Source organism: Sceloporus undulatus, chromosome 5 (genome assembly GCF_019175285.1).
Source record: "Sceloporus undulatus isolate JIND9_A2432 ecotype Alabama chromosome 5, SceUnd_v1.1, whole genome shotgun sequence".
In the NCBI taxonomy this organism is placed as follows: Eukaryota; Metazoa; Chordata; class Lepidosauria; order Squamata; family Phrynosomatidae; genus Sceloporus; species Sceloporus undulatus.
This window is the reverse complement of record NC_056526.1, coordinates 8,271,301-8,293,727: the sequence shown is the minus strand read 5'-3', so window position 1 is coordinate 8,293,727 and position 22,427 is coordinate 8,271,301. Positions and strand designations below refer to the sequence as shown.

At 41.8% G+C, this 22,427-nt stretch overlaps 1 protein-coding gene across 9 annotated transcripts in view; it reads left to right on the top strand.

Moving 5' to 3' along the window:
• The first annotated feature begins 2,078 nt into the window (after positions 1-2,078).
• The window catches only part of SFMBT2 (Scm like with four mbt domains 2), an 85,288-nt gene continuing 64,939 nt past the window's right edge, over positions 2,079-22,427 (top strand). For 3 of the 9 annotated variants that reach the window (XM_042468048.1, XM_042468047.1, XM_042468049.1), the window contains exons 1-4: positions 2,094-2,202; positions 9,817-9,997; positions 15,324-15,421; positions 17,530-17,770. In XM_042468048.1, the coding sequence (XP_042323982.1) occupies positions 9,892-9,997; positions 15,324-15,421; positions 17,530-17,770 (445 nt within the window). In that variant the 5' untranslated portion in view covers positions 2,094-2,202; positions 9,817-9,891. Of the gene's footprint in view, positions 2,203-9,816; positions 9,998-15,323; positions 15,422-16,758; positions 16,912-17,529; positions 17,771-22,427 lie in introns of those variants that run through there. The other 6 variants (XM_042468043.1, XR_006104047.1, XM_042468045.1 and 3 more) reach the window with 6 other exon arrangements.

Genomic DNA, 22,427 nt, shown 5'->3' with positions numbered 1-22,427 from the left:
AGCAGGTCTGTTGTTGTTTTTGTTTTTGTTGTTGTTGTGTGCCTTCAAGTCATTTCTGACTTATGGCAACCCCAGGGTGACCTGATGTCCTAACTGCAAAAGAAGACAAGGCCCCCAAAATGTAGGACATTCAAGAAAATGTAGGACATAAAAGTTGAAAACACTCATATAAATGTAAATCCATGCTTCTTAGTCCTGCTCAAAATGTCCTCCATTCTGAGCAGGAGTAAGAATGATGGGTTTACATTTATACAAGTGTATTTAGCTTTTCTTTTTAAAACGCCCTACATTTTTCTTGCAGGTCCAACATTTTGCAATTCCTTGTCCTCCTAAACATCCCCCTGGACAGAAGGTTGAAATGTAGGACATGTCCTGGAAAAAGAGGGCACTTGGTCACCCTGGGTGACCCTAAGACAAATCTTTCATGTGTTTTTCTTGGCCAGATTTGTTCAGAGGAGGTTTGCCACTGAGGCTGAGAGAGTGTGATTTGCCCATGGTCACCCAATGGTTTCCATGGCAGAGCAAGGATTCAAACCCTGGTCTCCAGAGTCGTAGTCTGGTGCTCAAACCACTATGCCACACTGGTGGTCCCTCACCAAACTGCAAATCCCAGGATTCTGGAGAATGGAGCTGTGGCAGTTCAAGCGGTGTCAAACTGCATTATTTCTACAGTGCAGATGCAGCCTAAGTGGGGAGCTCTGGAGAAACCCTCCTCCCGAGCTTTCATGGCCCCAAAACCATTTTCTGTGGTTTGAGCGCTGGGCTATGGCTGCATCTGCACTGCAGAAATAATGCAGTCTGGCACTGCTTTAACTGCCATGGCTCCATCCTATGGGCTCTTGGGATTTGTAGTTTGTTGTGGCACCAGACCTCTCTGACCAGTATCTCCCAAAACTACAAATCCCACCAGTCCATTCCTTTGAACCACAGCACTGAAAGTGGCGTCAAAGTGCATTATTTCTGTAGATGTAGCCCAGGACTCTGGAGAGCAGGGTTCGAATCCCGGCTCAGCCATGGAAACCCACTGGGTGACTTTGGGCAAGTCACACTCTCTCAGCCTCAGAGGCAAACCTCCTCTGAACAAATCTGGCCAAGAGAATCCTGCCATAGGTTTGCCTTAGGGTTTCCCTAAGTCAGAAAGGCCTGGAAGGCACAACAACACACACAAACCCCAGTTTTAACACACTGGCCCAATACACACTGCAGAAATAATCCAGTGTTAGGAAACCCCTGGGAATTGTAGTTTCATGTGCCCCCAGAGCTATCAGAGAAGGCTCAATGTCTCAATGCAAATTCATGCTTCTTGGGTCCAAAGCACACTGCAGAAACAATCCAATTTGAGATCACTTTGACTATCATGGCTCCATGCTATGGGACTCTGGGATGTGTAGTTTGTTAATAATAATAATAATAATAATAATAATAATAATAATAATAAATTTTTATTTATATACCGCCCTGTGGCGAACCAATCCGGGTGGTTTACAACATTAAAATAACATACAGCATAAAAACAATATATTTCCCTCCCCCCTTAAAAAGTTATTAAACTACATATCTAATTTAAAACCACTGTTGCGTTACCAGAGCACTCAAGGGTCTAATCTACACTGCAGAAACAATCCAGTTTGAGACCACTTTTAACTGCCCTGGCTCAAGACTAGGGAATCCCAGGAACTGTAGTTTTGGGAGACATTGAGCCTTCTTTGTGCAAAGAGTTCTGGTGCCACCATAAAACTACAGCTCCCAGGATCCCCTAGCCTTGAGCCAGTTTAAGTGTTCTCAAACTGGATTGTTTCTGCAGTGTGTTTTGGATCACAGTCCTGAGGCTGATTTCCAAGTAAAAACATCCAGATCTTTGCTGGGAAGAGTTGCAATTTTATTTTATTTTTGCAAAAGCAGAGGAGGAATTTTTGGGGGGAGGAAATAGTAAATAATAATAATAAAGAATAAAATAGTAACATACTAAAGTAATAATAAAGGGTTGCAAGAGGCAATTCACACACACACACACACACACACACATCCTAGAGGCCACCCAAAAAAGTGACTTAAAAAGTGGGAGGCATGCGCAGTGAGCGGATGCCATATTGGAATGTGAGGAGTAAAGGAGGCAGCGGAGAAGAGGGACGAAAGCGGTTCTGGTTCGGAAGAGGAGAAGAAGGGTGGCAAAGGGAGGCAGAGGGGGAAAACTTCAGGCAGGTAAGACCTTCCACATCCAGCCCTTTGGGCAGAAATGCACCTTTATCGGGGATTTTAAATCCATTTTGTGCTTTCTTGCAGAGGGAGGCAAAGGAAAAAGGCATCCTCTGCCAAGATTTGGGGGGATTTTTGTGCAATGTTTCGTTTGGCAGTGAACTGACCGGGTCTCTTGCAAGGAATCCATTGCACAGAAGGGGAAAGAAGACACCCCCCAAACCGGGAGAATTGCTGACATTCTCTTTTCTGAAATGCTGGGGATACATATGTATAGATGTATTTCCGGATTTGGAAACATTTGCAACTCTGTATCGTGCGATCACTTGGGAACCCAGTTTGAAGGCTGCTGGCATGGCTTTCTGGTTTTCTCTGCAGCTAGGAACAATTATATATATATATATATATATATATATATATATATATATAATGATTTTATTATACACACAGACACACACATATGTATTACATACGTAAATATATATATATATATATATATATATGGTTTTGGTGCATGGGGCAAACGGTGTTTCCCTGGGAGCCTCGGAAAGCCCAGGGGTCACACTCTCTCAGCCACTTTTGGAGGATTTCTTTGCAATCCAGGCTAAAAGGAGGCTCTGTAGCAAGTTGTTGCAAAGTGGCTTTAGGTTGTTTTTGTTTTCTGGGCTCTGCCCAGCAACTGCATCCACACTGCAGAGCTAATCCGGTTTGCAGCGCTTTAATTGCCATGGCTCTATGCTCTGGAATCCTGGGAACTGTAGTTCTACAGCTACAGAATTCCAGAGCATAGAGCCATGGCAGTTAAAGCGCTGTCAAACCGGAGTAGTTCAGTGTGGATCCATTTGATCCTGCTTTTGTGTGCGTTTCCTCTGGAGCAAGTTTTCCCTTCGGATCTCAGCTTTTCAGGGCAGTTTTGGATTGCAATCCACTGCATGTCTCTCAGAATCGCATCTACACTGTCGAAATAATGCAGTTTGACACCACTTGAACTCCCATGGCTCCCTCCGACAGGAGCTTGGGGTCTGGGGTTTGGTTGAGGCGCCAGCCCTCTTTGGCAGAGAAGACTAAAGCCCTTGTGAAAACTACAGATCCCAGGATGCCACAGGACGGCGTTACAGCCCTGAAAGTGGGGTCAAACCGTATCATTTCTGCAGTGTAGATGCACCCCTCTTTGCTGTTGCAGGCTGACACGGGTGCGTCAGTTCCCTCTTTTCCGAGTCGGCACACGCGAGTCAAGAGTCTGCTATTCACATGTCTTGGTTTTTCGAGCCAGATCAATAAACGGACGGTTTTCTCTGTTACTTTTCCAAAAAAGAGTCAGTCCCTTTGAGATGATGGTCCCATCCTCTGCCATGACCTTATGAGAATAAGAATTAACTGGGTCTTTTGAGACAAAGACTTCGACAGGGAGAAGTGTAAGGTACTGCACTTAGGGCGGAAAAAATGAACTGCACAGATATAGGATGGGGGACACCTGGCTGAATGAGACAACATGTGAAAGCGATCTGGGAGTCCAAGTAGACCACAAGTTGAACATGAGTCAACAGTGCGATGCGGCGGCTAAAAAGGCCAATGCGATTCTAGGCTGCATCAACAGAAGTATAGTGTCTACATCAAGGGAAGTATTAGTCCCACTCTGTTCTGGTCTGGTCAGCCCCCACCTGAAATACTGTGTCCAGTTCTGGGCACCACAATTTAAAAAGGATGTTGACAAACTGGAACTATGTGTCTAAAGGAGAGCGACGAAAATGGTGAAGGGTCTGGAAGCCATGTCCTATGAGGAACGACTTAGGGAGCTGGGGATGTTTAGCCTGGAGAAGAGAAGGTTAAGAGGTGATATGATAGCCCTGTTTAAATATTTGAAGGGATGTCATATTGAGGAGAGAGCAAGCTTTTTTTCTGCTGCTCCAGAGAACAGGACCAGGAACAATGGATGCAAGCTTCAGGAAAAGAGATTCCACCTGAACATTAGGAGGACCTTCCTGACAGTAAGGGCTGTTCGACAGTGGAACACACTCCTTCCTCGGAGTGTAGTGGAGTCTCCTTCCTTGGAGGTCTTTAAACAGAGGCTGGATGGCCATCTGTTGGGGATTCTTTGATTGTGATTTCCTGCATGGCAGAATGGGGTTGGACTGGATGGCCCTTGCAAGTCTCTTCCAACTCTATGATTCTATGAATTCCAGAAGACATTCTAATATAGCTCTAACGAGAAGTTCATTGATTCATCTGTTGACTTTCCCAAACTTTCAAGTGAACGAGTTCCCTCCCCCCTCCCCCTCCTCGTTCCTTTTCATGGCTTTAGTTCCTTTTCTCTAACTGGGGATGCATCCGCACCGCAGCAATGATTCAGCTTGACACCGCTTTAACTGCCATTGCTCAGTGCTGTGAAACGGTTGGAACTGTCGTCCTGTGAAAAATTTAGCCTTCTCTGGCTGCATCCACACTGCAGAAACAGCCCGGTTTGACACCGCTTTCACTGCCATGGCACAGTGCTGTGGGATTCTAGGAACTGTAGTTTGTTGTGGCCCCAGAGCTCTCTGACAGGCCAGGCTAAAGATCTCACCAAACTACAAATCCCCAGATTGCAAAGGATGGCGCCCTGACGGTTAAAGTGGGCTCAAACTGCTTTACTGCTGCAGTGTGGATACACCCCGAGGAGGAGGCAAGCGGTGGGCCTAAACCCAGCAACGGACTGGTCTGAAGGAGGTTAAAACCGAGAGAGAGACTTCATCTGGGTTTCCCTGAGTTTAGGGAAGAGGAGACTTGCGCGCCAAGTAAAGATAAAGGCACCCAAAATGATCGATAATCCGATTCATCTATTAATCTGTTCCTTCCTTCCTTATTTCTTTCCTTCGTCCTACCCTCGCTTCCTTCCTCTTCCCTCCTTCTTTCTTTCTCTCCCCCTCTTTCTCCCTTCCTTCCTCCCTTCTTTCCTCCCTCCCCTCCTCCCTCTCCTCCTTCCTTTCTTCCTTTCTTCCTTTCTTTCCTCTCTCTCCCCCTCCCTTCTTCCCTCCCCCTTTTCTCTCTCTCTTCCTTCTTTCTGCTCCCCCCCTCCCTCCCTCCCTCCCTCCCTCCCTCCCTCCCTCTTTCTTTCTTTATTTTGTTCCTCTCTCCTTTCCTTCCTTTTTCCCTTCCTTCCTTCCTTGCTTACTTCTTTCTTTTCTCCCTCCCTCCCTCATTTCCTTCCAAATAAGACCCGTTATATAGAGAGCCAATGTGGTGAAGTGGTTTCAATCCCCACTCAGCCATATCAACCCACTGAGTGGCCTTGGGCAAGTCACACTCTCTCAGCCTCAGAGGAAGGCAACGGCAAACCTCCTCTGAACCACTCCTGCCAAGAAGACTCTTAGGCTGTCCTGAAGTCAGAAATGGCTTGAAGGCACACAACCATCACCATGTTCATGGATGCATCTACACATAGAATCATAGAATCATAGAGTTGGAAGAGACCACAAGGGCCATCCAGTCCAACCCCATTCTGCCATGCAGGAAATCTCAATCAAAGCATCCTTGACAGATGGCCATCCAGCCTCTTTTTAAAGACCTCCAAGGAAGGAGACTCCACTACACTCCGAGGAAGGAGTGTGTTCCACTGTCGAACAGCCCCTACTGTCAGGAAGTTCCTCCTAATGTTGAGGTGGAATCTCTTTTCCTATAGCTTGCATCCATTGCTCCAGGTCCTAGTCTCTGGAGCAGCAGAAAACAAGCTTGCTCCCTCCTCAATATGACATCCCTTCACTACACTGTAGAAAGAATGCAGTTTGATACCACTTGAATAGCCATGGCTTCATCCTACAGAATCCTGGGATTTGTAGTTGTTTCAGTACTAGTATGCTTTGGCAGAGAAGGCGAAAGGCCTTGTAAAACTACCAATCCCAGGATTCCATAGGATAGAGCTACAGTGCTTAAAGTGGGGCCAAACTGCATTATTTCTGCAGTGTAGATGGACCCCCTGAGAGAGCAGCCATTTAAAGCAGTGATTCCCAATTCTCTGGTCTTCCAGGTATTTTGGACTTCAGCTCCCACAAACCTCAGCCAACTTGTCCAGTAGTCTGGGATTGTGGGAATTGAAGTCGAAAACACCTGGAAGACCAGAGAATTGGGAATCACTGATTTAAAGGAACAATAGTGGCTGTTTCAGCAGATGGGTGAAGTGGGGATATGATCCAAGGAAGGTGGAAAGTTGGCTTGTCATAGGAAAGGTGCCAAGTATTGTCCTGTTGATGTCTGGACTCTTCCTGGGCCCTCAAAATTGTTTCTGAGATGATGATGACGATGATGATGACCATCATCATCATCTCAGAATGATGATTTTCCAGGCAAGTGGGCAGGTCTTGGAGCATCTCACCTCTTAGGTGGACATTATGCCACTAGTCTTAAGATTAGAACCAGTTTAGGATGTCAGTTTGCAGCTGGAATCCCATTGGTTCATATTAACTAGAGCAGAACCATTGAATCCCTTGTTGAGCCGTGAGGTAAAATATTGGAAAAATCCAGTTGTTCCAATGGGTCTACTCTAAGCAGAACCAACAATAGGATTTAGTCCTTAGTTTTCCTTAGAATTTTGATGTGTTCTTGAAGACTGCTGTTTGAACATTTGTGTGTGCTGATGTTTTCTCCGTGTGTATCTGTGTTCAATTCTGAGTGGTCATTTGGGGAGGGGGGTTCTATTCCCTTTCATCAAAAATCCACCAAACAGTGATACCTTTATTGGCCAACTGAAATGCACAATATACTTGTTGCAAGCTTTCAAAATTCCACAGGCTTCTTCACCAGGAAAGATGTTACAAACCAAACAGGAGAAAAATGAGAGATGTTAGTAAGATGCCTGCATTCTGTTGCTTCAGTCCTTGGTTAAGATGGTATGCCGAGGATATTTTGCAGGCATTCTCCTCTTTCCTCTGGCCATGTGGCAATTGGGAGATTTTCAAAGTCCAGGAAATTTAAAGTCCATTTGCATCTGAACAAAGACGCCTCTCTTGCAATCCAATATGTCTCCATTCTTGTGAGGCTACATGCCTCTTTGTAGATAGAGGACAATGGATTTCTCAGGGAGCCTTTCAATTTCTTGGGAAAACTACCTACTCTTTCTTTCTTTCTCTCTCTCTCTCTCTCTCTTTCTTTCTTTTTTCTTTTTGCCAAATATGCATTTGGTTGCCTTCCACACTTTCTTATTATGATGGACATTGAAGCAGGCCCAAATGTAGGGCAACCCTCTCATAAGGTTTTCTTGGAAAGATTCTTCAGAGGAAATTTGTGGTGGTCTCCCTCTAAGGTTGAAAAAGTTTGAACTGCCCAATGTCAATGTGAAGTTGAAGGCTTTCATGGTCGGCCTCCATAGTTTTTTTGTGGGCTTTTTTGGTTATGCGACTTTGTTCAAGAAGAGTTTATTCTTGATGTTTTGCCAACATCTGTGGCTGGCATCTTTAGAGAATGCTGGCATGGAAGTGAGAGGGGTGTGTGTGTGTGTGTGTATTGTGCAACTCTAGGGTTGGAGGAGTGATTTACATATTAATCTGTGTATTGTTCTGTTGTTGAATGGCAAGGCCTTAGGGTGGGATGATGCCCCATGTCAGTCGGTTTCCATAACTAAGTGGAGATTTGAATTCTTGTCTCCCAACACTAGCCCAATGCTTTCACCAATACATCGTCCTGGTCCTCTAACACTTACATGTCTTTAAACTAAACATGAGAGACAGGCCAGAGTTAGTAGGGTGGGCAGAAGGACTCTGTGAAGTCGACTCCCCTAACCTAGTGCCCTGCAGTTGTGTGGGATTACAATTCTCATTCTCCCCAGCCAGTGTGGCCCAGAAGTTTAAAGCAAGATTGGGGAAAGAATACACCATGAGTTCTCAGTGGCCTCAACCAATTTTTGCATCCCAGGTCTACCCCAGCCTCCAAAAGACTCCATAATTGCTTTAATTCACTCTATATAATCATGTATGAGTCTAGAAGTTTAGGCCAAAAAATCTGAGTTGACTTGTCCATGGGTCAATGTAAGTACTATACCTTAACTTTTACTTAAAAGAAGAAACCATCCCCTGGTTAAAAGCAAGAGCATAATCTGCCCTGGAAGCACTGACCCTTATTATTCTTTCATCCAGCCAGCCTTAAGAGTAAGCACAAAGAGGTATGTCTGCTGGAATTTTGTAAGTTCTTTGACATTGTTTTGCTTTGCTTCATCTTTTAGATCCTTTGCTATATGCCCCTAAGTTTTGCCCTCGACCTATCCACAAGTCATAGCAAAATCCATAATTTTGGCCCCAAAACTTGCCCTCGACTTATACATGAGGTCGATTTATAGTCAAGTATAAGCGGTAAAACAAAATCTTTGGAGATTGCATAAAACTATGCAAAGATGATACCCAGAACAGTAGAATCATAAAATTGGAAGAGACACTAAAGGCCATCCAATTCAAGCCCCTGCCATGCACAAAGACACAATCCAAGCACTCCCAACAGATGGTCACCTAGCCTCCAGTTCCAGCCTTTCCAAAAAAGGAGACTCCACCAGACTCCATCTTGTGATGCCCATTTTTACAGTTTTCTCTCCAAGGCTATTCATCTTGCCTCATGATATATCTAAAGTACGATAGCCTTAGTTTGGTGATTTTGGCTTCTAAGGAGTGTTCAGGCTTTATTTGCTTCAGAACCAGCTCGCAAAATGTTAATACCTCATTGGGGGATTCTGGGAAGATGACATTGAGAAATGTAACTTGTAGAAGATCTGTCTGATCCCATGGAATTGGCAAAGGAGTCAAGGGGTGAGGGAACAGAAAACCCACCAGTAGAAGAGAGGGCTAGAGATGGGGCAATCCTAATTCTCTGGGATTACTTAATCTGAAACAGGGAGGTGCTTTTCACTGGATTTTTCTTCTTCAAATCCTGTGCTTGGAAAAGTTATTTTATCAGTTTCCAGAACCCCCAGTCAGAATTTCTGCATGTTTGCTGGGGGATTCTGGGAGTTGTTGTCCAAAAAAGTATCTTTTCTAGGCTCTATCCAAACCCCTTGCCATGCAGGAATACACAGTCAAAGTACTCCCAACAGATGGCCATCCAGCCTCTGCTTAAAAACCTCCAAAGACAATTCTGTCCAAATCTGACTGAGGTCTTTTTAATTCTCCACTCTAACACCACTTTAGCTGGCATGGCTGTATTCTAGGCAGTTCTGGAATTTGTAGTGTGTTGAGTCACAGAGCTTTCTGGCAGAGAATTCTAAATTATTTTTACTTTAAAAATATTTTATTTACATTTATCACCTTTCTCCCAGCATGGGGCCTAAGGTGGTTTGCAACATGTACCATTTCCTGGGTTAACAAGTACAAGTCTTATACGCCAGAAAATACAGTAGTAAAAACAAGGTGCATCTGAAACCCTTAGCAATCTTAATTTTAAATATAAAAAAAGTTTTGTTTTGGGTTTTTTTTTTTACAAGAAAAGTGTATTAAAACAGTATAAAATGATTTGTGTGTGTTTTTTTTTTTTAAAAAAAAAAACAAATCCCACAAAACAATGGATTCCAGGTATTGAAGTACTATAATTATGTAGTGTGAAAGAAACCTAGGTAATGTGGAAAAGAATGTTTGGAGGAGAAGACATTATAATTATTAACCTTTTCAGTCTGTATGCCATCATCTTCCAGGAAGCCCACGCTCCAGGATGAATTAGGAGACAGTGAAGGCCTTTATCTGAGTGATGGAGACAAGGGGGTCTGTGATCTTCAGCATGCAAGAGACTCAGCATCACTCTGCAGAGAAGAATCCAAGCCCAGCCAATGGGAATACAGAGCAGTTTGATTCAGGTGGGTTGATTTTTCTATACATTGGTGTTATGAACCAGTGTGTAGTGTAGTGGTTAGAGTTTAAGCCCCACACCATAGTGGCTAGCACAAAGAGGTCTGTGATAGCTCCAAGCACTGATCTGAGTTATTCCCTAAGGCTTCATGCTAAACTAGGGCATTCAGAAGCTAGTGGGGAGTTGAGGTGTGGTGCCCTTTACAATGTGCAGTCATGGTACTATGATTCCACATGAACTGCCAGAGATGCATTCTGTGGAATCCTGGAATTTTTAGTTTGGTGAAGCACTCGATCTCTCTGGCTGAAAATTCTAAATTTATACTGCAAATCCCAGGATTTCAAAACAGGTCAAGTGGGATTGTGGCACTGCAGTTCTGCAGTGTGAAAGGGTCCCAAGGCTCACCCAGAGGGAGGGAAATCATTGCTGGAGCCGTTCCCCCACATGAGAATCAAATATTTTTTTAAAAAATTCTCCCCTGTGGGAGAGAGGGCACCAACAATAACAACAACAACAAAAATTGTGTGTGTTGCTCCCCAGAATAATTCCCCTGGAACACTTTGGGGCTCTGAAATATAAGGAAAATCCTGCAAAGAAACATTTACGTTTCCCTGCAACAAGTGGAAAACACCAGTTCTTATTTGTTTTTGTATGTAAGGACAAAATAGTAGAAGATTAACATCCATACTCCAGTGTCAGCAGGGTCTAAGCTGGAAAAATGTTGTCTAATGTGCTGATCCTATTGTGGGGATAGGGTTCAGCACCCTGGACAGCTGTCCATTATTGGGACTTGTTCCTTCCTGGGAAAATGAGGAGTGGGATTTGCTCTATTGTTTTCCTGTTGTTGTGTGCCTTCAAGTCATTTCTGTCTCATGGCGACCCTAGAGTGAACCTATCACAGGTTTTCTTGACAAGATTTAGAATTATAGAGCCATAGAATTCGAAGAGACCCCTCAAGGGCCATCCAATCCAATCCCATTCTGCCATGCAAGAACACACATTCCAAGCACTCCAAACAAATGGCTATCCAACATCTGCTTAGATACCTCCAAAGAAGAGATTCCACCACACTCAGAGGCAGCATATTCCAGAAGGGGTTTGCCATTGGTTTCCACTGAGGTGGAACAAGTGTAACTTGCCCAAGAGCAGCCAGTGGGTTTCCATGGCAGAGCAGGTATTTGAATCCTAGTCCCCGGGATTCCTAGTACCATTACATCACACTGGCTCCTTTTGTTTTATGAATATACCCTATCCCTAAAATTGAGGTGGGCAGGTACATATTATTATTATTACTATTACTACTACTGAAAACATGCAGGGGGAAACTGTGTTGGCCATTTAACAAATGCAAACAAAAATCCATCAGTCATACCTTTACTGGCCAGCTGAATTGCACAATACTTGTTGCAAGCTTTTGAAGCTCCATGGGCTTCTTCATAAGGCAAGATGTTACAAACCAAACAGGAGAAAAAAACACAATTGGAGACATTAGTCAGATGCCTGCATGTTGTTTCATTTCTTAGTAAAGAAGCTATACTGGGGAGGATATATTTTGGGCAGGCAGGATCTTCGTCCTTCTGGCTATGCAGTGATAGGAAGATTTTCAAACTCCAGGAAATTTAAAATCCATTTGCATCTCAACAGGGATACCTGTTTTGCAATCCAGTATGTCTCCATTCCAGTGAGGTCACAGGCCTCTTTGGATTCCTCAAGAAGTCTCCATGTTTTTGCATCAGGAACGACTACTACTACTACTACTATTAAACACTTCAGAGGCTCCTGTGGCCCCATACTTTTCTTAAAACTGGATGGGAAATACTGATCAATTTGGATTTTTAAATTTTGCACTTTGACACCTTTTCTCTTGTGAGAAGGACATTTAGAATGCTTTCTCTCTGTGTAATTCTTGGAGCCTCTGGAGAAGTCATTATCTGTTTTGAAGCATTTTGGAGGAGTGCTGTTGGGAAAGGCAGGAGCCTCAAAAACCATACAAAAGTCCCTTTTCACTTTATTTATTGGATTTATATATCCTGCCTTTCTCCCTCCCTGGCTGCATGAGCAATACAGTTTGGATCCTTTTCCTAAAGTATCTCCTTTCATCAGAATGTTTGCAAAATAATTGCCCCCTTTTCTCCTTTAAAAAAAATTAATCCAGTCTACTGCAATAATTGCATGACAGTTCATAAAACTATCTGGCCAAGTTCTGTAATTGGGTCGGAAAGTCCTTTTAATCAGCTGGTAGCATGGATGATGGATGTTTTTGCAGGCAAAGGTCTTCTTGAAGTTGCCGTGACAAAAAGGCACTTTAAAGGCTTGGCGCTAACCATTCAATACACTGCTAAAACTGAGCTGAGACTGCCTCAAGAGACTTTTATGATCAAAAAGAGAAGCAATAAAAATGGTTGGTTGGATTTTTTCTCTCTCTTTCATTTCCTTTCCGACAGCAGAGAGAGCCTTCTTTAAAACTGTTTTCTTGTAAAAAGGGAACTGGACCTTAGATGAGTGTTCAAGATCCAGTTTCAAACATTTCCTTCAAGCTGCAGTAAATTCATCTTGTGTCAGCAAGCTTTCCACCCCTAAAGCAAATATCAAGTAAATGAATGCACCAGGAGAAGAACTGGTTAAATTCCCCTTTTAACACTTTCCAAATGCCTTTAGTGTAACTGGTATTTTTTAAAAAGAAACCTTCCAACATCAATACTGATACCCCTAAGACATCTATGAGTTTGCATCTTCCCTTGCCTACTCATGCAATTGCTTGCTCATCCTGCACCGCTCATTTGAAAATTGACAATTTTTTATTAGATATCTAGCACCAATATAATGGAGTCAGGGTTTGCAATGTTGAAATGCTGGGATTTTTAATGAAGAGAGATGATGATTATAATGCCATCTGCCTCCCTCCCTGCTATGTTTCCCTGCTTTCTGGGAGCTTAGTTGCAGTCCTCACAATAGCTAATGAACACTGGATTTTCTCAGTAAGAATGCATATTTGAGATACTTTGGTCCTGAATATGCAAAGGCATCTTGTAGCACCTTTGAGACTAAACTGAGCGAAATAAGTTGTAGCATAAGCTTTCATAGGACTTTATTACATGGGGCATTTGGGGGGAAATCGAGTGTTTAAACAGAGATGATCCTGAGTGATATTGCACCTAAGATTTTCACACACATTGCTATTAAACAGGCAGTAAAGAAGCAATAAACAGCAACAAATCATTTTTAGAATTTCCTCATGCTGTTTATTGCCTCTTTATTGCCTGTTTAATAGCAAAGTCATGTGAAAATCTTAAGTGTGATATCATGCTGCTCTTTGACCGTAATAAAGAATGTATGTAAGTGTGACATCACGTTTTGCATAGGATAATCACTGTTTAAACCCCAGATTTTGCCCAGTTTCCCCCATGTGATAAAGTCCATAGGCTTGGTCTGCTTCCTCAGATGCATGGAGTGAACTGGTGCTCAGGAAGGACTTTTGTAATTAAACCGCATGAATAGCCATAGAAATTTATGGGTATGGTCATGCAAACTTATGGCTGTGGTGATGAAATGACAAGTTCAGTTTTAACTATGGTCACGGAGGGACAAAGACAGGAGGAAAGATGTCGCCTGAGACCAGATGGATGGATGATCATAGGAATGTCGGTGCAGGGAGTTTTGGAATTGCATGTGCAGGCTGGGTACCAGGAAGGAGATAGGATAAACTAGTTAAAATTCTGAAATTTTAATCCAATAAATATATTTTATGTTCTGTCAGTCTACATAGCCTGATCATTCATGTGGGGGGAATGAAATGCTTTGTGCTACCATTTTACAACAGTAAATTTGTTACCACTTATTAATATACATTTGTCATTTATGGAGAAATTGGAGAGAGACACTTGAAAAATGGAAGCCATGGAGTAAAAAATGTGGCATAGCAACTCCAGACCCCTGTTTATTAGGCATTTGAATGGTAGTGTTTATCAGGTAGTCTTGGTAAAAACAAGAGGAGCTCATTTTTGGAGATGGAACAGTTCTGTAAAGATCAGATGAAGTAAACAGTAAACACTGGATGAAAGTAGCCAGAATGGCTCTTGCACTGGTAGTGCAATTGAGATTACACTAGTACAGGAGACACTGGATTCTCCTAGGACACTTTTACACTATGCAGTTACAATGCTATGATTCCACTTTGACTGCCATGGTTACATCTTGTGAATCCTGGGATTTCCAGTTTAGGGAGGGGCATTTAGAAAGCCAGAGCTCTGGAGTTTTACCAAACTATAAATCCCAGGATTGCATTGGGTACAACTATGGTGCTTAAAAGTGGAATCTTAGCACTATAGGTCAGAATCTTTATCATGGTCTATATTACGTAATTTTACATGTACTTAGCTACATAGCAGAGGGGCTAAGAAACCCTGTGAGTGAATTATGAAGACGTGTAATGGAACACATTTCCCATATCTGAAATGCTTGGGGCTAGAAGTGTTTTGGATTTTGGATTTTTGCAGGGATTCTGGACTATTTGCACATATATATATATATATATATATAGAGAGAGAGAGAGAGAGAGAGATCTTGGAGATGAGACTCAAGTCTAAATATGAAATTCATTTATGTTTCCTATATACCTTATACACATAGACTGATGGTAATTTTATACACAGTATCTTTGAAATAATTTTGTTCATGAAACAAAGCTTTTGCTCACTGAGCCATCAGAACAACTATGTGCACAATTTTGGATTTTGGAATATTTTGGATTTTGGAATTTTGGATAAAGGAGACTCAACTTATAGTAGAAAACAGCTATTGATTTCTGTAGGAGAATGGCTAGTTATACAAAGAACAAACCAGGCTTTGTGTTGGTTTGGCTTTTTATTTTTTTTTTTAAAGTGTGGAATGATTTCTACAGTTAGAATATCTGCTTTTTTAAAAAAAGGGAGAAAAGAAATACACCTCTGGAATAGGCCCTCTTCATAAGGAAAAAAAAAGCAATGGTGTCTTTTTCTCCAAACAAAGTCTTTAGGGAGGCTGATGTTCTTTTCAGAGGTATAAATATCCCCACATGACTTGAACTCTTTAAGGATAACCTAAACACCTCCTATTTCTTGCAGAACCACATATGTGTGCTAAGACAGGGCGAACATAGCGTTGCCTTGCTTTTGGAGTAAATAAGCTTCGGAAATCACATCACTAAACACATTAGACATGCAAGGAAGGTTGTTGAAACACAGTTCAGCACAGCAATCCAAATATGTTGTTACATGAGCATTGCAGCTTTTGATTTTCTAGCAGCCAGAGAGACTTTAACCTTCACTGTTTGCTTTTCTTTCTTTTTTTTTAAGTAGATGAAAGTTCCAATTCTGAGGATGTTGATTTCAACTGGGATGAATACTTGGAAGAGACGGGATCTAGTGCTGCCCCTCACTCTTCATTTAAGCACGTACGTACTTTAACTGGGGTTTCTTTCTAGTCCTCATGGCCAAGCTGAAAATGTGGAGGCTGGTGTTTAGATATGGTCAATGTGCAACCCTGTGTCTGTCTGTTCAGAAGTAGTTTCTGTTGTGTTCAAGGTGACTTACTCCCTGGTATCTGCAGCCAAGACATCAGAAGGAGTTGGGTCCACTCAGAGAGGGATCCCAATCAAGGCATCTTGCTCAGGACCCTCTGTGATGGGAATGATGGGCCTTATAGTCCAGCACATCTAGAGGCTGTGACACTGGTAGACTGTAGTTTTCTTCATGTTGGCTGGGCAAGGGAAGCAACACAGATCGACCTCCAGCAAATGCCAGCCTCTTATGGTCATAATTTTTTAAATGGATGTGCTGGATTTTAAAATAGTTTCCTGCTTATTTATTATGAGTATAAAGTTTTCAAATTGTTTACACTAGTGTTTTAAGAGTGCAGGTTGATTCTCCCTTACCAGGAGTTCAGAAATACAAAAGAATCCAAAATTGTCCACTTGGGTGACCAAGGTAGTGATAGTTTCTGACAGTTCAGTGTACATACACTTTGTTTCATGCGCTAAATTATTTAAAACGTTGTATATAAAATTCCCGTCAAGCTATGTGTATAAAATGTATACGAAACATAAATAAATTTCACGTTTAGACTTGGGGCCCCTCTCCAAGATATCTCATTATGTATATGCAAATATTCCAAAATATGAAAAACACCAAAATCCAAAACACTTCTGGTCCCATGTATTTTGGTTTGGGGAGATTCAACTTTTATAGGCACTTTCATCCATATTTTAATGTGTGTTACTTATTTGCCAGCATCCTGTTAATGACAAACACTGTAGTAAGTTGTGTTACACATGCAGAATTTTTTTTTATTGGACAATGTGCAATGGCTGTATCCGGCTGATGAGGAATGAAGCCAAGATCTACATACCGAACATGTATGCAGAACAACTATAAATGTAACATGTAATGAGTCTCAGCTTATTCTGCAATGCATCCTGAGGCTGCACTGTGGAGCCTACAAAGATCAAATTTAGAACATTTATTAATCTGTATTGCATTTATCATTGTCATTTAACAAGGTGGTGTTAGCCATGCATACTTAACAGAGACCCAGATATATTACCCTACAGTGATAGCCCTTATAAGGATTCTGTAATGCAGGGGTTCCCAACCTTTTTGACTCATCGAACTCTTATTTCTGTGGTGGAGCCCCTGAGAGGCCTACCCTATGTCTTACAAATTAATGGTGTTTAGGAGTATATATAAGAATATATTCTTATTCTTTAATTTCATTCAATTTTTGAATGAACAGGTTCGGAACCCCTGCTGTAATGCAAGTGGAAAATAACTCCGTTAGTGGCTATTTTTGCTAGGACTACTCAAAGCAGTGGTCCACAGACTAGTGCTGGTCCCTGAGTCATTGGCTGCTGGTCCCTGCGAGTTTCCAGAAAAGAAAGAAACGAGAGTAGGTAACAGGAACAAATGATACCAGTCCCTGGCCCATTGCGGAAAAGTAACTGGCCCGTTACAGACGGGCATAATGTACGGACTGGGTCCGTTCTAGGGTTAGAAAGGGACATCCCTTCTGGATGCCCCTAACCCTAATATGGACCGAGTCCGTACAAAATGGCGGCGCCCGTTCCACACAGGGGCCGCCATCTTTACGTAGTGGACATGCTGCGTCCACACATTGCGCGGCACATATGACACTGCGAATGTGCCATTGGCATCTCGCGGCATCATATCCACGCCACAAAGAAAAGCGCCATTTTGGCACTTCTTATTTGCAGCACGAAGGAGCCCTGCGGTTTGGCTGCTGCGGCTCCTCCGTGCTGCAACCGGCAGCGGCGTGAGACCGCCCGTTCTGGGCAGTCTGTAACGCACCAATATGTCCCCCACACTAGATAGTTGAAGGAGCATTGATTTATGCTATGCTCCTGTGATGTAGGATCTCAGCCCCTGTGTTTTTATTGAAGCCATCTGCACTGGAAGGTTTTCAGTTGGAACCTGCTTTTCATCTCAAACCTGGGAGAAAGGTGGGGTTACATTTAAACAAATAATGATACATCTCCATTTTCATAAGGTTGAAATCAGCCTCCAGAGCAGCTTCCAACCAGGCATGAAGCTAGAGGTGGCCAACAAGCATGATTCAGACACGTACTGGGTGGCCACAATCATTACAACATGTGGACAGTTATTGCTGCTGCGTTACTGTGGCTATGAAGATGACCGCCGAGCCGATTTCTGGTGTGACGTGATGACGGCAGACCTCCACCCTGTAGGCTGGTGCACCCAAAACAACAAAGTACTGATACCTCCCAAAGGTGAGTCCGGTGCATTCCTTTTCAGATGATGGCAAAGTCCCCAAATTCTTCTCGTTAATGTTCTGGAATGGTATACTCTCTTCATTCCACTTGCAAATTTGACTTTTGACAAGCAAATTTCATTTCTAACAGGTTGATTGGGGGGGATGCAATTTGTGAGTCTATGAAAGCTGTTGGAGCTACTCCCATCCAGTAGTAGCTGTTGGTTGCCATGTCAGAGTGAGGTGTTAAATCCATTCTGGTTTACAATCTGAACTCTAAAGAAACTATCCAAGACTGTGAAACCGTTTGGGGTTAGGGTTCAGCACTTTGGACAACTCCTTTAAAATTTATAGTAAACTCTGGAGCTTCTCTACTGTCCACTGATATGGAAGCCCTCAGCATTACAGTTCTTATAATTCATCATCATTGTCTGCGCTGACTAGGCTTGAAGGAAGCAGAAGTCTAATGTCTGATGGATAATGGGCTACTGATGAACTAGAAGACTGTGAAGTTGAAGGCTTTCATGGCTGGCATCCATAGTTTTTTGTGGCTTTTTCAGGCTATGTGGTCATGTCCTAGAAGAGTTTATTCCAGATATTTTGCCAGCATCTGTTGCTGGCATCTTCAGAGAATGCTGGAGTGAAAGATACTCAGATTAACATGGAAATCACTCCTCCCTACACAGGGTTACACACATATATATACCCCACTCTCTTCCATGCCAACATTCTCTGAAGATGCTAGCCACAGATGCTGGAGAAACATCAGAAATAAACTCTTCTAGAACATGTCTACATAGTCCAAAAACCCACAAAGAACTAGAAGACTGCTTACCAAAAAGAAATCTCTCCAGAAAGTCTGTAGTTCAATGTTAGAACACCTGCTTTGCATGCAGAAGATCTCAGGTTCAATACCCCTTTCCCCCAGTCTCCAGACAGGACGAGGAAAGACTCCTATTTGCAACTGGGAGTTGCTCATATGTTAGAAAACTGTCATCTGCTTGAAATTAGCTGAGATAATAGTGAGCTACATGTATCTTGTGAGTCAGGAGGTCTGACTCAGTGTTAGGCAGCATCCTGTATTCCTCATCCAACCTATCCTCATTAATTTCAGATATGTTAAAGAATCACAATCAGCCTTCTGTATCCATGGTTTCTGCATCCATGGATTCAACCATCTATGGCTTGAAAATATTTGAAATTTTTCTCCCCAAAATGCAAACCTTGATTCTGCCATTTTAAATACCATTTTTATATTGCACTGTACACAATGAGACTTGACCATCCATAGATTTGGTATCCATGAGGGTCCTGGAACCAAACCCTAGAGGATACTGTTAGCTTATTATATTTGAGAATGAAATCATACAAAGCAAAATGACAACATTTTCTTCAGGAACATCTACTGGAGATAGTAAACGAATGCCCAAATATGAATCAGAGCTTGTGCTTGTTTTTGGTTGGCTTGTTTAATGCCTTAGATTTTTTTCTTTGTAGGGAGGCTATGGCTTTCAAACATGAGGCATGTGTACATATATTGTGGGGTGTGACCTGTGGGTAGAAAGAATTGTTGAGGGTTTCTAGTGTATTCTGGGTGCTATATCTCATAGCTGAATCACAAAATTAGGATGCTCCTAGCTTTGCACACCACCTCTGCTAGGTTTCTCTCTTTCAGCCTCAGTCTCTCCATGTGCAATATAGGGATAATAATACAGATTCACTTGACAAGGCTGTTGAAAGTTTTAAATAAGATAATGACTCTGAAGCAGTTTTTTCCTATTTGAAAGTACTGTGTAAATGCAAAAGATTATCCCTTTTTGTCTGTCCTGTCTGATTATTCTTTTGTTGATCAGGCTATGGTTACTGATGCTTCCAGAGTGATAGCCGTGTTTAGTTTGTCATAGTAAAAATAGCAGAGAGTCCTGTGGCATCTTAGAGATTAAGAAATTTAATTGGTATGTTTTTGCATGAGCAAAGGTCCACTTCATCAGATGGATAAGTGTTAGCTTCAGTCAGTATGTATGTACCAATATACCGCAATTAACAAAGTAGATGTAAACCTGGATATTATTTCTTTATATTTGGTACCAGATGTGGAAATAGCATGGAAAGAATAGGGATAGTTTCTTACACTGTAAAAAAGAAGAGCAGTTTAACATGTTGGAGCAAAGTTTTCTTTCCATCCAAACAATACACACATGTGAAACGCAACAATCAGGTCAGATAAGTCTTGCATAAATAAGCAGAAACATCTTGAAACGCCTAGAGACCATCTGAAAGTTTCTTCCAAAAGGTATCCAATGATATTTTTCTTTCATTAGTTTCCATTTTCTTATGCTTTCAATTTTGGTGGCTGTATTTATAGATCTCTGCTTTTTTGAAAACTTGTGATTGGCCAGAGAGTCTAAAGGTTTTGTACTGAGTTTATCAATTTTGTCATGTTAATAGAACGTTAAAATGTATCCTATTGGATATGATACCATTTTTGTTTGTTGTTTGTTTGCACTGATGGGTCTATGGGCTGTAGTAACAAAAACTACCACAGATTCACACATGTGTTTATATTTCTGAAAACAGAACTAATTGATATAAGAGTTACCACATGAGAGCTGTCAGACAATTTGTTGTTGTCTGAATGTTAATAACCCTAGTAGAGTCACATGGCATTGTTAAATGCAGAGAGACAGAGAGAGAGGAACTAACAAATTAAAATGAAGTTATGAATTAAGTTGGAAATTTTCCAACGGAAAGAGGAAACGTGATTAGTTTTTAAAATGAAAGTCGTTGGCTAAAGTCGTTGGAATTTCAGCATTAACATTTCCCCAGAATTAAATTACTCATTAATTTAATGAGTGATGATACTAAAGAGGCAATACATTTTCCATGATCCAGTTGGAATTTTTGAAAAATAAAACTACCCATCCTTTAGCAGTACTTCATGTCAGGGAATTACAAGGTTTAGGTCACAAATAGTAATGGCAGCTTAGAATGGAGGAATATAGAATGTCTTCTAGACAGTCCTTTAATGTCATGTACCTGACATTAAATAGGGTTGTTTTTTTTATTACAGGAAACTGGAAACTTTGAAAGCTTTGAGTTTCTGGGATCCACCTTGGAATTAGTCAGATAAAAAAGTCAAGTGGGGAAGTAAGGATATGAGATTATAAGGGATTGAGAAAGGAAAAGCAGGAGGGTTTTGGTGGGGTAGGTGAAAAGTAGACTTTTCAAAAATGAATTCTTTTTCTCTCTCTCCATAACTCAAAATAGGGAAATGGTATTAAAATCATTATTGGATCCCCTTCCCCACTTCAGTCTAATAAGGCTTTCTGGTGTAATAATACAATGTAAATACAAGCACTAATTTAAAATTAACATAAACACTCCCTTTCAATGTAAATACAACTAAATTAGGGTTGGCTTTATATAAAGTTTATCAGGGTTGCTGCCACACTGCAGAATCAATGCAATTTGATCCCACTCTGTCCTGTGGAATCCTGGGATTTGTACTTTGTTGTGATACCAAAGCTCTCTGACAGAGAAGGCTAAATATCTCTCAAAAACTAAAAATCGCAGAATTCCATAGCATTGAAGCCACAGAATTTAAAGCAGTGTCAAACGGTCTTAATTCTGCAGTGTGGATGCAGCCGAGTTTAACTTCAAATGTCATCCTTTCCCCACTGACTTTCCTATGAGTCTTAATGTCATCACCTTTCTTCTCTTGTATGATTTTTCAACATCTTTTGCCAGATGAAGAAGTCAGTGGAGCTTTGAAAGCTTGCATGATGTATTTTGTGCACTTCAGTTAGCCAATAAAGGTACTGCTCTTTTGTGGATGTTGACTTTAGCTGGGTATTCCAGCGTGGCCGAGGGTTGGCAACACGGTCCTTCTGGTCTCGTCCATTCAGTATCACACTAAACAGTTATAGTGCTATTATTCCACTTTAATTGCTATACCTGCCTCCTGTGGAATTCAGGGGTTTGTAGTTTAGTGAGGCTTAAGGGAATTGTAAATGCCCTAAACTGCAAATCCCACAGAAAGCAGCCACAGCAGTTGAAGTGGAATAATAGCATCATAACAGTGTAGTGTGATATTATCCTATTGAGTCTATCATCCTGGATGTTGATAATTTATCTGAAGTATCATTCCAGTCAACCTGGGATCAGGTCCGCTCTGTTTTGTGAAATGCAGCTGTTGTCGTACCCTTTCCTGCTCTCACCTCTTCCCTTTAAAACCTGTTTTAAAAAGCAGGCCTGGAGCAGAGTAGCTCCAGTTTAACTGGAAAATTATCAGTGCAGGGATACAGCCATACTCTCTCCCCATCTGTCCCAGTCCCACTGCCTGTTCATGGCTAATCCATCCCATTTAAAGTGTTATGGGTACAGTTGACAAAACACAGTATGTCATCTGCACTGGGATCAGTGAGCGTAGATTGCAGATTTCATTAAAGAAGGGAGAATGCCCACAGGGAGCAGAGTTTGTTTTTTTCTGCCAGCAGATGGATGAGGTTTGATTTAGTCTTTAGCTTTCATAAGGTAGCAGCCAAATAACCACATTATACAGTCTCTATAAAATATAGTTGTTTAACTTGCTGGTGTTCATTATTGAGTGAGTGGTGGTGACAGCAACGGAATTTGATTATAGCATCCTCATGTGACACAATCTCAATGTTTTTTTT